The 16256-nt window shown below is 37.9% G+C and overlaps 1 protein-coding gene across 6 annotated transcripts in view; it reads right to left on the minus strand.

The window, feature by feature from the left end:
* Positions 1 to 16256, minus strand: part of TRPC4 (transient receptor potential cation channel subfamily C member 4) — a 201140-nt gene that overhangs the window by 13339 nt on the left and 171545 nt on the right. For all 6 annotated transcript variants that reach the window (XM_040448277.1, XM_040448275.1, XM_040448272.1 and 3 more), the window contains 2 exons: positions 8309 to 8504; positions 4884 to 5078 (listed from right to left, as the gene is read on the minus strand). In XM_040448277.1, the coding sequence (XP_040304211.1) occupies positions 4884 to 5078; positions 8309 to 8504 (391 nt within the window). The remainder of the gene's footprint in view (positions 1 to 4883; positions 5079 to 8308; positions 8505 to 16256) is intronic.

A 16256-nucleotide genomic window follows, 5' to 3' on the forward strand; every position in this document is an offset into this window, starting at 1 on the left:
GAGAGAGAGAGAGACAGAGCACAAGCAGGGGAAGGGCAGAGAGAGAGGAAGATACAGAATCCAAAGCAGGCTCCAGGCTCTGAGGTGTTAGCACAGAGCCCGATGTGGGGCTCGAACTCACGAACTGTGACATCATGGCCTGAGCTGAAGTCAGTAGTTTAACTGACTGAGCCACCCAGGCACCCCTCTTTAACAGGAGTTTCTAATTAAAGTTACAAGGAAATGCTTATTAAAATAGAGATTCCTGATGATTTTAGCACTCACAAAAGTCTAAGAACTGGTGTTTTAATATGGAGAAGGGTATTTGCTGATAAAATGGGGTTAAGCTAAAAATTTGGTAAGTAGTAATACGAAAAACCAAAAGCTACAGCATGTTTCACATTTTATTGACTCCTCAATAGGCTGCCCCCTTTGGTAGGATTTCATAATTTCCCAGAGACAAGCCATTTTTCAATAATGGGTTTTCTTCCTCCAATAAAGGTTTTGCTCAATAAAGTTATTTCTGCTTCATTTATGTTTCCTGCAAAGAGCATTCCAAATGAAAGGTTAATTTATTTGGAACTCCCAATCACCCATAAGAGGAAGTCCAAAGTTAAAAAAAAGAAGTTAATGAGTTTTCAGCACTAGTTCTATCATTATTACCCGGAAACCATAACTACTAGATAAGATCACCGATGATGGGCTCCTGGAGAGTGGCCAGTGCAGCTATGTTGAAGAGTGCTCGCTTTCAGGCTCTGCCTAGGCATGTGAAGGGAATGAGCACCAGTGTGACATTCAGGCAGCTGCTGGGTGACAAGAGTAGGTAAGTGAGTCACAAGTTGGGAAGGTTAGAGAAAATGCCTCAAAGAATGTGTAAGCTCTGCCACCAGTTGAGCTTCAGATTTCTGTCTCAAAAATGTGGCCTAAATATAAGCAAGTTGAGATGCAAACAGAAGGTGAGCCAGGCTGGGAAACAAGGACTTTGAGATACAGGAATCTTAGAAGCCGAAGACAGTGACAGCATTCAAAAGCTGTTGAGATGGGGCGCCTGGGTGGCGCAGTCGGTTAAGCGTCCGACTTCAGCCAGGTCACGATCTCACAGTCCGTGAGTTCGAGCCCCGCGTCGGGCTCTGGGCTGATGGCTCAGAGCCTGGAGCCTGTTTCCGATTCTGTGTCTCCCTCTCTCTCTGCCCCTCGCCCGTTCTTGCTCTGTCTCTCTCTGTCCCAAAAATAAATAAACGTAGAAAAAAAATTAAAAAAAAAAATAAAAAAACAAAAGCTGTTGAGAAAAATGAAAATGGAAAGATGAATACGCAACATAGAAGGTATCATTGTATTATCATTACAGTTTTCAGGGAAGCAAGAGAGTGACTGAAAGCACACTGGTTTGGGAAACAAAAGATCCAGGTTTCCCCCCAGCTGTTACCAAGGGACCCTAAAACGCCTGGAAAGGTAAATAAGTTCTCTCTGAAAGGAAATGGTTGAGCTAAATGATTTCTAAGGTCCTTTTGAAGTGTAATTGATATTGATATTCTAACCCATGCCTTGGTTATACAGAGTGACTGTCATCGATACGTCAACGTCACCTTTTAATTAATGGAAATGTGTATATCTTCTTGTCCTTATTTGTCTGTACTAATGAACTGTCGGGTATTAACCAAATTGAAATGAATTCACAACAAAATCAATTACTTTTTGACACTATTTTCTCATTTAACTCTTCTATTAATGTTGCCCAACCTTCTTAATCTACTTTTCCTTTTTCTTATATTTTTCTTCATAAGTGATACATATTATTTATTTCCATCTAAAATCTAAATGTATAAAACTGAACTATAAGTATGCAGACCAAAATATTATGTCCTTCCTGTTCTGGAAATGCAGTCTAGATAAAGAATACATTTATAGCATTGAGTTTGATTAGGCTAGTGCTTGCCCAAAGCCTTAGCTTGGTGAAGAAGAGGCAGGATTGAGAGTGGGATGACAGTGGGAAAGAGAGACATGACTCACAATATTTATTTAGTTTGTATAAATTCCCAAAGCATAAAAATATACCATTACCAAAGGTTTGTAAGATCTACATGGCTAAGGAAAAAGGAATGTCTTGGGGTCATGCCATTAATTGTGAATTCTCTTTCTGTGCATCAACTTGGATCAAAATAGTCAAATTTAGAGACAGAGACATAAAAAGAAATTTGTGTTTTTTTGAGACCAGTAATGTATAGAAAGGAACGTATTTTAACTTACACCATTTACCCTCTCCTTCTGAAAGGTGTGAATCACGGCTTTAATAGGAAATCCCAAATGAATGTTAAGCTCCTCTTTGCATCTAAGAAATGATGGTAACATATTCCTAACAATGCGTCAACCAACAGTGGGAGGATTCTAAGGGGTGTAGGGGGGGGACTTGGAAGTCAAGTTCTTAGAGTGGTTTTCTATTATTTTGGTGGCAGCACAGATGGATCTCTTAAAATATTAGAGCAGAGCCCCATATCTTGTTACAAGTTTTGTGGCATCTTAAAACCCATGATTCTTTCTGCAATTGCCTAAAATTAAACTATTAAAAACAAATTTCTTTTGTGTGTGAACTTTATCTTGGGGCCCAGAAACTCTTTGTAAGTCTAAATACTCCTGGGGTGCCTGGGTGGCTCAGTCGGTTGGACATTCGACCCGGCTCAGGTCATGATCTCGTGGTTGACAAGTTCACGCCACGCATCAGGCTCTGTGCTGTCAGCTCGGAGCCCGGAGCCTGCTTCGGATTCTGCGTCCCCCTCTCTCTCTGCTCCTCCCCTGACCCTGCTCTGTCTCTCACTGTCTCAAAAATAAAATGAACACTAAAAAAAATTTTTAAAAATCTAAATACTCCTATGACAGACAGCATAAGACTATATTATTCATATATTTCTAGGGATTGATTAAATAAATTTCTGAAGAATTTAAGAATAAGATGTGAAAAAGGACAAGTATATTTTGATGTGGAAGAGAATAAGCCAGAGTCTGGCTTCCCTGAAACCCTTTTCTGTTTATCTCAAGGAAAACATTATTTCTTATAATGTTGTCATAGCATTTTGCATGTAACACATTGTAATGTTAAATATATAACACGTACTATAGTAATATGTTCTCATAATTGTATGTCCCATGTTAGAAATGATGAGCTCGAGGATGGACACCATGCCTTTATACCTACTCCTACCCCCAATCCCTAGCTCAGTTACTGGCTGGCACATAGAATGTGTGCAATAATTGCTTATTAAATCTCAGGCATTGTGTTTATTTTACACCCTTTGTTAAATAATTTAAACCTATTTTATAGCAGAAACATCTGTTAAAATTTTTTACTCAAACATCTGGAGTAAAATAATTTCACTCTTTCTAAGGTCAGTGTTAAAATCTATCAGTATGAGTATTGCAGCCTAAGTCTTCATCGTAATTTGACTTTGGTTTCTAAGATCAGATATATGCACAAACTTTAGTCCTCCAAGTTTCTGGAGTAGGAATTTATAAAAAAGAATGTAACTATTTCCCTCTCTGCTATATGCTGTATATGTTCTTGCCAGTCAATTTCATCCTTAGAATTAGAAATGTGACTGGGGAGCCTGGGTGGCTCAGTGTGTTGAGCACCTGACTTTGGCTTGGGTCATGATCTGATGGTTTGTGGGTTCGAGCCCCGCGTTGGGCTCTGTGATAACAGCTCAGATCCTGGAGGCTGCTTCGGATCCTGTGCCTCCCTCTCTCTGCCCCTCCACCACTCACGCTCTCTCAAAAATGAATAACTGTTAAAAAAAAATTAAAAATGTGACTAACATGACAGCAAAATCAAGGCCACTATCAGTGGAGGAAGCCCCATTTGATGCTGAGAGAAATGCTTATTGGGCAATGAAGTTAATGAGTGGGAAGGATCACTTAGGGCATAAGTAACAGAAACCTTTTTAAACAAAATTAAAAACAGATTTAAAAATGTTAGTAACTAGTATTACTTGGTGATTCTAATGCAAAGGCATATTAAAATACTTCTAAAGCAATTTCTCTGAGCAAGTCAAAACAACTAATGAACGTTAGAGTATGGATTCTCAAAACGTCACTATGAGAACTTTGAAAATTAAGTGTGAAAGAAATGAGGAATAACTTGTCCCATGTCAGTGGGTTTGCCAGAACAAAGTCCTTAGTCCCCATCTCTTCTGATGGAATCAGTTGAACTCTTGCTTTCCAGTATGAAAGGAACTTCCAAAGGAAGTTTAATCTGATACTGTTAACAGGAGCATGGCTCCGAATAGTCCTAACATTTTTTAAAAACACAACTTCTTGGTATTTAAAATGATTACGTGTAGAAGCAAAATGTTGAGCAACTCAACATATTCTGAAGTCCCTGTGCTGGAACATGGCGCAGCATTTTTAAGTTTATAATCCCCGTTTAATCATTTAGTCGAGATGTTTTTGTCAAGCATCATATGCTGTGCGTCAGAGCCTATGTTCGGCACTAAGAATATGAGAGACTGAAACAGCCCCCTTCCCTTATAATCCAGAGAGAGTAGAAAAGAGCAAGTAAGGCCACAAACAACCAGCGATTGCAATTCTGAAAAGAGCAGAAATTAGGGTACCAAGAGACAATGTGTTAGCTCCCCAGGCCTCGGCCGCTGGGTCCAGGAGAGGCCTGTGTCAGGTGGAGCTCCTACTAAAGTAACAGTGACTGCCCTCACTGGAGGAAATGGGTTTGGAGGAAAAATTCTTAGTTACTCAGACAGTGTCTTAGATGTGGTAGCTGTGCAAACAAAAGGACACCAAACACAACCAGGAAAAACAAAAGGCTAAAAATGCAAAACCATCCAACAAGAAATACAAATATATTTAAATACGCAATAAAAAAAAAAAAAAAGACTAATACTAACATGCTGTGTTCTTACCCCTATTGTTCCAAAACTTTCAGGCTTTCTTCTCATCTTTTTCTTGCACAGGTGTGTCCATATCCATTTGATCAGGTACCAGAGAGACTTGGGGCTCGGGATGACATTGAAGGGAGTGGGCAGAGTACCTCCTTCTTCGAAATAACTCATCCAAAGCTTTGTTCGAGCAAACTTCCATTCTATATCTGCATGGTCCTGAATGGGAGAATATGACAACTACTGACAGGTTTCTTAATTACTAAGGTGAGATAAACCTCACAGGGAGCCTGTAACCTGACTTGGAGCAGCTCTTGTAATATTAATTAAATTGCTTATAGAAACAAGACTGACTCCTCGAGGTAGTCATCTAAACATTTCAGATGATGGTTTACCCTGATAAAGAGTCACAGCAGTCTTGTCAGTTTTTATCCTTCCTTCTTCCATGAAACAGACGTCTAAAAGAATTCCATGTTAAAGAGCCTGCAGTGATCAGTTATGACTTGAAGACGAATTTTCATTTCCTGCACTGCAGGCTTACATTAGCCCAAGTGCACTAGATTCTGACCACAAATAGACCTTCATATATTCCCCAAGGCCTTGAATCCCGGTCTAGGTCAGTGTCACCTTCATGGATGCTCATGGCTTAGCCTTCTGGTGTTTCCAGGAAAAGTCTTAGTTGGTGTGTTTCTATGTGAATTATTCTTGTCCGCCTTTAGGCAACAGGCACAAATTTGGAGAGAAGCTCCTCTAACAAATGTAGAATGGGGCCTCTGACATGGCACCAAACCCTGACATAGCCTTGTCCAAATGGCACCAGACAAGACTGTGGTTAGTGGCTGTTTGCAACCCTTCATAATTTATTAATCATTTCACTTTATTAACCTCCTAGAAAAAATCAGAACATTTGTGGCAATTAGAGATAGGGCAGCCAGTCCCCTCTTAAATTAGCCACAAATCTGATTGAAGCAGAAAATCTGGGAAGTAGGAGGTGGTAGAAACTAGGCATATCAAAATAGTTCATTTTAACCCATTGATATTGTAAGGAAGAACTCAGATTTTAGAGTGGGAGAATCACATTAGACCATGCTTCATTCTAATATTCTTAAATGGTTGTGTGCTAATGAATGCATGTGTTGCATATACATTTCTACCCTGAGCAATAAAGATTTTCATCTAGACACTGGACAGATTGTGCTTTCAACAGGAATCAGCATATCTAGAAACTGTGTGGCATTCACTGTGTGCTTTGCAGATGTTTGACTGGAGGGACTGATCAATAGACAGAAGCACAGAAGCTCCGGTTTCACCCCCCTATCCTCTCCTCTTCCTCTCCTCAAGTTCTCTGTTTCTTTCTAAACAAGCTTATAGATCCTGCATTAATGAAGAAAAGTGTATATTGTTTGCTGTAGTCGTGGAGGATGGGAGTCAAGAGAATTAGCTTAAGCTAATATAAAGATAGTCACTTTGATAAAGAGTTGGCCTGTGAGTAGATTCTGCTCCTTCTGATTCTTAAGGAGTCACAAATTAAGGATTATGCTAACCTCATTATGTTCTCTTATTGCTATCACAAAGCAGACTTCCTGGGGCGCCTATGTGGCTCAGTTGGTTAAGCGTACAACTCTTGGTTTTGGCTCAGGTCATGATCTCATGTTTCTTGAGTTCAGGCCCTGAATCTGGCTCTGTGCTGACAGTGCGGAGCCTGCTTGGGATTCTGTCTGTCTCTCTCTCTCTCTCTCTGCCTCTCCCCTGCTGGCTCTCTATCTCACAAAAATAAATAAATAAACTTAAAAAAAAAAAAAAAGATAAACTCTTTCTTTGTTCTTGGTTTGGGATTCTGAGAGGGTCTACAACAAATTCTATGGTAGAAAAACTAGAAGTGAAATGTTATATATTGGTGATGACCAAAACCACCTCTGTTATCCAAGTGAAAATCAAATAGTTGGCATGTTCTTGCTCCAAGGAGGCATTATGCACAGGATTATGGGAGCTACACCTGTCTCAGGTTATCAATGCCTGCTCTCTTCTTAAGTAGTTTTAGAGTTTAAGCTAAGCAAAAACAGAGCTTCGAAGATCATTCTCACCTCTTTAAAAATCATCTAGAAAGATAAACCCTAAAAGCAGTAAAAACAAAAAAGTCATACTATCCTTAAGTAATATTGTCTTCTTGATGAAATCAATCCGTTTGATATTTTATAGGATATAAATTGTATATACAGCTTCTCTGTATATAGCTGGATAATTAGAGTCTTTCTAATTTTTTTTAGAAGGGTGGTCTGAAAAATAGAATCTACGTTTTGCAAATACACTGACCAGAATAATACAGAACTTCTAAGGAAATACATAGGGACTATCTTAAAAAATCCTCACTTGCAAGATGCTTAAGTGAAGCCCCATAATTTGGATATTCACCTGCAAATCCTAGGACCTAGGTATACCCAGCACTAATACTTTGTTTATGAATCAGAAAATAAAAATCATCTATTTTTATGTTTTATGTAGTTTTTCATCTGTGACAGGTATCTTGCCCCATAGAGACAGTTTCAGTAAAATTCAGAATGCTGTTCCTCAAAGTAACAATAATAACACTGGCGGTTTAGAAATAGATTCAAAGATGCAATATAATGGTAGTTATTTAAGGAGAAAATTATGGTTATAAATTGTCCTTATAAAATGCTATTTGATTCAGGTATAAATATGAAAGACTTAAGTGTATTTCATTCCAATATGGGTTTGTTTAGTTGCTATTGCTAATGGCCACCGGCATGTATGTAAGTTCAAGAGGATAAAGAACTTTGTCTTTCTCATTCATTGTTGTATTTCTAGTTCCTAGAATAGTACTTGGTAATAGAGTAAGTTCTCAATAAGAATTTGCTGAATGAATGAATGAAAAGTAAACTAAATTGTTTAGATTCTAGAGTTTCAAATAAACATATATGGTATTGTGTGCTCTGCTGTAGAATTCAGGGTTACCCATACCTTGCTTTTTCTGGATTTAAGAAACCAAAAATACTGTAGATTTTCCCCTCAAACTCTCCTCTAGGCTAGCTTTTGTATCTTGCCAGGCTGGCATAAGTTTGTTTATACCAAGATTGTAGGTTAAATGGACAGAGACAATGCAAAGTCCAAAGGGCTCTACACAGAGATGAGCCACTTGTACGTAATTCATACTTCCCTTGTGCTTTCGTAGCCAATGACTGCCTAGCAAGACAGATTTACTTTATTTTATAATCATCCATAATATGACAAAACTAGATTAGTTTGTAGCTAAATATGGTATAATACTGTTTAGAAACTTCCAATTAACCATTTATATTATAATTCTGTTCTGTCCCATCAATAGCCTATTACAGGCTGTATTCCTTATGATAAATAAGATAGAGTGTGGCTAGGAACAACACATTCTAGGGGGGGGGAATATTGAATTAAAATAAAGTTATTCAACTTACAGCAATGAGTTGGTACGAATTATTCATCATAGCTATTAACATGTTGAGTAGGACCACCAGAGAGATGACATTGTATGTCCCAAACATCGTGGCACCAACAAACTCAGTGAATTCATGCTGTGCTTTGACATTGGTCACATATAAATTGATGAGCCCAAATATTGACCAAAATAGGGACTGGAGTGTCTCAAATAACCTGTAATAAAGATAAAATGACACTAATAGCTATATTAATAGAACAATTATACAATAAGGTATAACAATAGAACTTGATTCCTATTATGTATATTTGCTTAATTAAAAAAATAAACTTAATAAAAAGTATTGAAGAATTACTAAATTAAATTTAATAAAAATTAAAGAAAGTTGTTTCCATCATATAGTATAAGTAGTATACTTAATTTTCCTAGTTTTACCTAATTTTCCCAAGAGCTTTGAAAGCTGTTTAGTTTCCTAGAGCAGGGACAACAAATCTGACCCTCAGACTGTTTCTGTATGGCTCCTGAGTTAAGAATGGCTTTTGCTTTTCAAACGGCTGGGAAAAAGAAATTCAGAAGAGCTACTTTGTGTCATGTGAAAATTTTATAAATTCACATTTCAATGTCCAAGGATCAATAAAGTTTTATTGATACACAGCCATGCTCATTTATTGATGGATTGTCTATGTTTGTTTTTTGTGTTGAAATGGCACAGGTGAGTAGTTGCAATAGAGAACATATGGCCCACATAGTTAAAATATTTGCTATCTTTTTCATAGAAAGCTTGCTAACCAGTGTCTTAGGGCATTAAGTGATGCCAATAAATGATCAATAAATGATATATCCTCAAGCTGAGTCTTTGAAAAATATCAACTCTGATTTTGCTTTTCAGTTGTAGAAGGATTGAAAATAATGTTATCACTGGATTTCCACAATTATAATTAAAATTGGGTATAGTGAATCCTGTAAGATGTCAAGTGTCAGCATGCTCAGATAATAAAATGTACTATTTTTTTCTATTTCAGGGAACATTTAATTCATCCCTGTCAATGAATGAACTCTAAGTAAGGTTTCCTTAACTTAGTCCAAGAAACAGGATAAGATGAAGAGTGTCTGAACCTAAATGAGGGAGTGTTGGTTTCAGTAGGATGGTTGTAACATCTTAATATAATGTAATAAAAGATAATGGAACTTTTAAACTCTTTGACAAATGGCTAAAATAAGACCCTAGTCATATTATGTTGTAAAAATGAAAGCAAAAACTAGTCTCATATCTGGCCTGGTGACTAAGAAGATAGGATGTCAGGGGTCAAGTGACCCAAGGAAAGCCAATTCATATGAGGCCAGGGGTTAACGGCCTGGATTGACATGAAAAAGGTAACTCTACACGATCAGATTTCCTCTCTATGAAAATTTGTCTTAGCAATATTAACAGAATGAGGTAGTTGCCAAAGGGGGCTGAAATGACAGAAATTATCATGGAGACTCAGGGCCACTGGAATTATGCAAAACCAAAGGTTTGAGACAGCACAAACTAAGGGACAAAGAACTGAAGATAAATAAATAAGCCATGTAATAATTAAACACTGAAGAAAATATGCACAGAGTAGGTGACTCATGTTAGCACCGGTTTTCTCAGTCAATGATCTTGTGGTCCAGTTCTTTGTCATCTCCTGCCCTTCCTGAAGCCTTGCGTTCTGCCCTTGCTAAGATCAACCCTTGTTCAGAGGATCAAAGGGCTATAACTCTGTACATGGCTCTTGGACCAAATCCCTGCACTTGCAACCATCCATGAGTTTCTGGTCTGTGTAACTAGGAGAATCTAAGGATATCCTAATTGACATTCAGGGTTTCTTTTCTCAAATTTATTTGCTTTTTTTTTTCTTAAAAGTAAATAATTTCACTTTTTTAATTTATATAATTAAGTTTTAATTATAGGATATGAAATGTAATTATGTATTGATTTATTTTGCTATAGCTATTCAATAATGGAGCAAATTATCATAAAATGATAAGGAGACTGATCTGATCCATCTCAGTCAGACTTTGTCTTGCCAGCAGGGATGTGCATGTGAGGAGGTGGCCATGTATTCTTCAAGGGCCACCTACATGTCAGATGCCAACACTATCAGGGCAAGTTTAATCTAATTCATTGGCCCTAGGCAAAAGCTACTCTTAAGTAATTCTTTGAAAACTTCCTCAGGAAGTACGTAAATTTGACCCAAGGCCATAAGTTCCTTATTTTTAGTAACTTTAAGGACAGTTTCTAAAATTAATTACTGTGTCATTTGGGCTCAATGTGAAATAACTTTGTCCTTTCTTTCTAAATGGTGTATATTCTCACTGTGAATATACAAATGTAATTCAGATGGTTTTCCCCTGACATCAGTAGCAGTTCAGAGACAGAACTAGAAATTACATAATGTAAGTGCCATAATAAATTATATAAAATGCCACATAAATCCCATATCAGTTGCTTTTTTAAAGGTTCAGATAGAAACAGTGATGTAGAATAAATGGATGGTTATGGTTGAATAATACTGATTTGCTTCTGTCTAAATAAGAAATACTAATTATTAGAGAATATTAGCAAACCCTTTGGCAAAACATTTATTTAGATTTTTAATTAGACTTTGAAAAGAAGAAGATTAAAAATAAGACATTTTGTGATTAATTCTGGATTTAGTCCCTGTTTTTCTTTTCTTCAGTGAAATTAATCAGAAGTGAGATTTGCAGAATAGTTCCACTTATCCAAAATATATACACTTGACCTCAGTTGTAGCAATTTCTTACTTGACACATCCCCAAAGGCAAGGGAATTAAAAGCAAAAATGAACTACTGGGACCTTATGAAGGTAAAAAGCTTCTGCACAGCAAAGGAAACAACCAACAAAACTAAAAGGCAATCAACGGAATGGGAAAAGATATTTGCAAATGACATATTGGACAAAGGGCTAGTATCCAAAATCTATAAAGAGCCCACCAAACTCCACACCCGAAAAACAAATAACCCAGTGAAGAAATGGGCAGAAAACATGAATAGACACTTCTCTAAAGAAGACATCCGGATGGCCAACAGGCACATGAAAAGATGCTCAACGTCGCTCCTCATCAGGGAAATACAAATCAAAACCACACTCAGATATCACCTCACGCCAGTCAGAGTGGCCAAAATGAACAAATCAGGAGACCATAGATGCTGGCGAGGATGTGGAGAAACGGGAACCCTCTTGCACTGTTGGTGGGAATGCAAATTGGTGCAGCCGCTCTGGAAAGCAGTGTGGAGGTTCCTCAGAAAATTAAAAATAGACCTACCCTATGACCCAGCAATAGCACTGCTAGGAATTTATCCAAGGGATACAGGAGTACTGATGCATAGGGGCACTTGTACCCCAATGTTTATAGCAGCACTCTCAACAATAGCCAAATTATGGAAAGAGCCTAAATGTCCATCAACTGATGAATGGATAAAGAAATTGTGGTTTCTATACACCATGAAGTACTACGCGGCAATGAGAAAGAATGAGATATGGCCCTTTGTAGCAACATGGATGGAACTGGCGAGTGTGATGTTAAGTGAAATAAGCCATACAGAGAAAGATACCATATGTTTTCACCCTTATGTGGATTCTGAGAAACTTAACAGAAACCCATGGGGGAGGGGAAGGAAAAAAAAAAAGAGGTTAGAGTGGGAGAGAGCCAAAGCATAAGAGACTCTTAAAAACTGAGAACAAACTGAGGGTTGATGGGGGGTGAGAGGGAGGGGAGGGTGGGTGATGGGTATTGAGGAGGGCACCTTTTGGGATGAGCACTGGGTGTTGTATGGAAACCAACTTGACAATAAATTTCATATATTGAAAAAAATATATACACTTATAGATTAATTAAGCCATAGTATCAAGACCTTGGAGTTTCTTATTTATATTTTTGTGTAATTATTCTTTTATTATATGGATTAAACAAAAAGAATCTAAGTTAACATTTTAAAGCCACTGCTTCTAGAAATGTTCCCACAATTAGTGATTCCCAAGACTATTGATGGCAAGATTACCCACTGATTGAAAAGTCATTAGCTGCATTACCTCTCAGACTTCCTTTATATAACAACTATTTTACTAATTCTTTGGTGAGATAAGAACAGAAAGGTTTGGAATGTAATGCCACACTTAATAAAATAATACTTAGCATAATACCCTAGTTGACTAAAGCCTGGCAATTTCTATGGTTGATGCTACAACACTGCTTTCCTAAAGATAAAATTTTTGCCTCTTGCTCTTTAAAGGTATTTCTCAATTGCTACTTTAAAAAATTAGCTCATTCTCCAGTTAGATACTTACAACTAGAGAGAAAGAACAAGTAAAAAGGTAATGTACTCCACAGTTGAGGTTTCCCTCTATCCTTTGAAATAAAAACAATGAGGAAACATAAATTAATATAAGACACATCTGAATATTTTAGTCTTCATTTATAAGGAATAATGTAATATTAAAACAAATAATGTATGGGCTCAGTTGCCCAGTTCCAATTTTGAGGAATATATATGAAAGGAGTTTTTTTTAATGAGATAATATCTGTCCCAAACCCATTCCTCTCTCCTCATAGGAGAGTCCCTTAACAAGAGACTATTAATTTCAAATTGTATGTAGAATAATTTCAGTGACTAAATAACACTTAATGACACTTTCTTTAGTATCATATAGTTCTTCCCATGTTAAAGAGAAAACAGCCAGGAAGCTTGAAAAGAGCAGAAAAAAGTGTCCATTTGCTGGTGGGGAAATGAACAGAGAGACATAGAAGACACAGACTAGTCTGTCCAAAGGGCAGCTGAACTTATAGATCTTGGGAAGAGAGATCTGTGCTGGTGATAGGAACATAGGAGTCCTCATCCCGCAGACATATAGGGCTACAATCATAAGCACAGATGAGTTTTCACAAAGGTTCTGTAATATGGTCTGAGGATGGTCACTAAGGAAAGATCTTTATTTATTTATTATTTAAATTTCTTTTTAACGTTTATTCATTTTTGAGAGACAGAGCACGAGCAGGGAAGGGGCATAGACAGAAAGGGAGACGCAGAATCCGAAGCAGGCTCCAGCCTCTGAGCGGTCAGCACAGAACCCGACACGGGGCTCGAACTCATAGACCACGAGATCATGACCTGAGCCAAAGTCAGATGCTTAACTGACTGAGCCACCCAAGCGCCCCAGCAAGAGGACTATTTAAAAGCAGTGACTGCGATATAATTTTCAGAGAACACTGAAAAAAATTAGAGGAGTAAGAGATGAAGTGTAAAGACATAGTGGTGTTGAAATTAAAGAGGGCAAGATTTCAAAAGCAAAAGTGTTAACAGGGTCACACGATGCAGAAACACTAAATAAACTTTAAAGAGACAAGTGTTCCTTGACCATGGGGATATGGAGGCTCTAGGCATTTTCTAGAGTAGTGTTAGTGGACTGATGGAAGCAGCAGCCAAATTGCAGTTGGATGAAGAACGAATAAGAAGAAAACAAGGTGTCTTGTTCAGGCTTCCTTGAAGGGTTATTTGGCTAAAGGGAAGGAGAGAGACAGGAGTGGAAACTAATGGGAAACACAGGGCTCAGAGTCTCAGCATACATTTGCACCCTGAATGGAAGTAGTAATAGAGAGGAACCGTGTGAGATACAGGCAGGAGATCTCCTCATAATGATAAACAGATGTAACATAGCTAGCATTTTTTAAAATCTGATTCTATGGCAGGCACTGTATTAGGTACTCTACATGAAGTATTAGGTTTCTTAATCCTCAAATGGAATAAGATCTCTGAAATAGTGGATAGTAAAAAAAAAAAAACCACGTTGAAATTTATGGAGTATTATAAATTATAAAAAGAAGTGTATAGAAAGAAGTTATAAAAAGAAAATTGAAGACCAACCAAAGAAAAGAAATAAGATATAGAACAGGAGCCCCGAGGGTATTGCTAGACATCCTCTCACAATGACTGACACCAGTTATGTTGAAATAGAGTCATCAGAGTCAGGTCCCTTATACCTGCCTAGGATATTCTCTACATTCTAGTGCATTCTAATACTAAGACTTATTGCTGTAATTTTTAGTTGTTGAATAATCTGTTGCTTGTAGGTTTACATTCTATTATCTGGAGAAAAAAATTCAGGTGGAATACCTGATTTACTTGGGCTGAATGATTAGGACCTATAATATTTGAGATATGCAGTTATCTGTTGCTTTTCATGATAATAAAGGACACCATTTACACTAAAATAATACACAATCCAAGCAGTTCAATACCTTTGCTTCAAGAATACTAGACATTTTGCCTCAGACTTCCATAGCAATGGAACTTCTTGGACAGATCTTAAAATTAGTTCATAATATGTAAAATCATTTACCATGAAAGTGGTAATAGGTCAGTGTGATTCTTGGGAACTTAGGGATCATAAATCAGATGTCTGAGAAGGGGCTGGATCATGGAACAAAAGCTGTTCCCTGAATTAAACACAACCTGGGAGGTCAGTCAGTTCTAGGTACTGTGTGGAAGTTCCTCCTGGAAGACAAAGCTTGGAATCAGAAGGTTATGGCAACCTAGGGAGATGGGGCGGTCTTGGCAACCAGTTTGCATTGGGGCACGCGGTACGAAGTAACAACGGAGTTGTGAAAGCCATTGTGAGCAGAAGGGTTCTCCAGCAGAAATCCAGAGACAGACAGCAGACAGTATCCAAGACGTTTGTTAGAGGCTGAATTTTGGTCCTTGAAGGGGGTTGGTGGGATCTGATTGTTGTAACTCCCTACTCTCAGTTGCCAGGAGCAAATTACCAAGTCAGGGGGCACAACAGAGTGGGGAAAGATCTCAGATGTAAAAATTGAGACACAGTTCAGGGCCATGCTAGTCACAAGGACATTGCTACAAGGGGTTTCATTGAATCCCTCGCCTCCAGGGTCAGAAAAAGGCATGAGGAAGATGAAAAGGCTGAATAAACTGGTCAGCCTGGGCAGCTGCTGTCAAAGAGCAGAAGAATCAAGGCTGGGAGCAAGGGAAGCTGGGATGACCTTTTGTTTTCTCTGTGACTCATGGTTTGTATCAAATCTATTTCAGAAAGGATCTGAGGAAGTTAAGGCTGAGATTAAACTTTTATGTGCAAAGAAGCAGATGTTGATTAATTAAAATGGAGTTTTAATATTGGGATCAAAGACAAAACATACAGAATTGAATCAACAAGAATATTTTAGCCATCAGGGACTTAGTTTATATGAAGTTGTTGAGTTCTTTTCCTACTTGAGAAATGACTACTCTCTTATTTTACATAAAATTCTATAATGGCCTGTGAATAGGGTCTGATCTATAGTCCCGTATGAAGTAACCATGTATTCGCTGGTAGTTCCTGTGTAGAGGGAAAGGACCTAGGTGTCTTCATTCCCCTGCTAATGAACTCTTTGGCACAGTTGTGTGGTGGTCATAGTGGGAAGGAAATGGGCACAGGCATGGAGAGGTGTATTCTGTAAGGACTGTGTGAACATCAGACATGGGGGCATGGGTCTGTGCTATCAGCAAACCTGCCTGAGATCAGCAAGAGGTTGACACTGAATGAGGCCTGTGGCTCATCAGGCGTCAAGGCACAGAGAGTTCTGTGTGCATAAGGATGGCAGCCCAGGTTAGCCTGGGGTTCCTATTTTGGATCATTTCTACATGCTCACATTTTTTATGTAGGGAATTAGAGAATGAAAGAACAAGCAAAGGGACTTTCATATCTGGAAAACACAGAGGAACGCTCGAAAAATACTTGGATTTTCTCACAAGATTGGTTTTACTTATATTCTGTCTTTTAATGTGCTTGTAAGATGCCACTAGGGCAGAGGTTTCCTCTTATTACACATTTTAAAACCAAATATACAGCTTTCCTTTATATGAGGTCACTTAAAAGGCCATTTTACTAAGACTTAAAATAAATGTAATGGAGATATATATATATATATTT

The sequence above is a fragment of the Herpailurus yagouaroundi genome, unplaced genomic scaffold (genome assembly GCF_014898765.1).
Source record: "Herpailurus yagouaroundi ecotype Mexico unplaced genomic scaffold, PumYag 197, whole genome shotgun sequence".
In the NCBI taxonomy this organism is placed as follows: domain Eukaryota; kingdom Metazoa; phylum Chordata; class Mammalia; order Carnivora; family Felidae; genus Herpailurus; species Herpailurus yagouaroundi.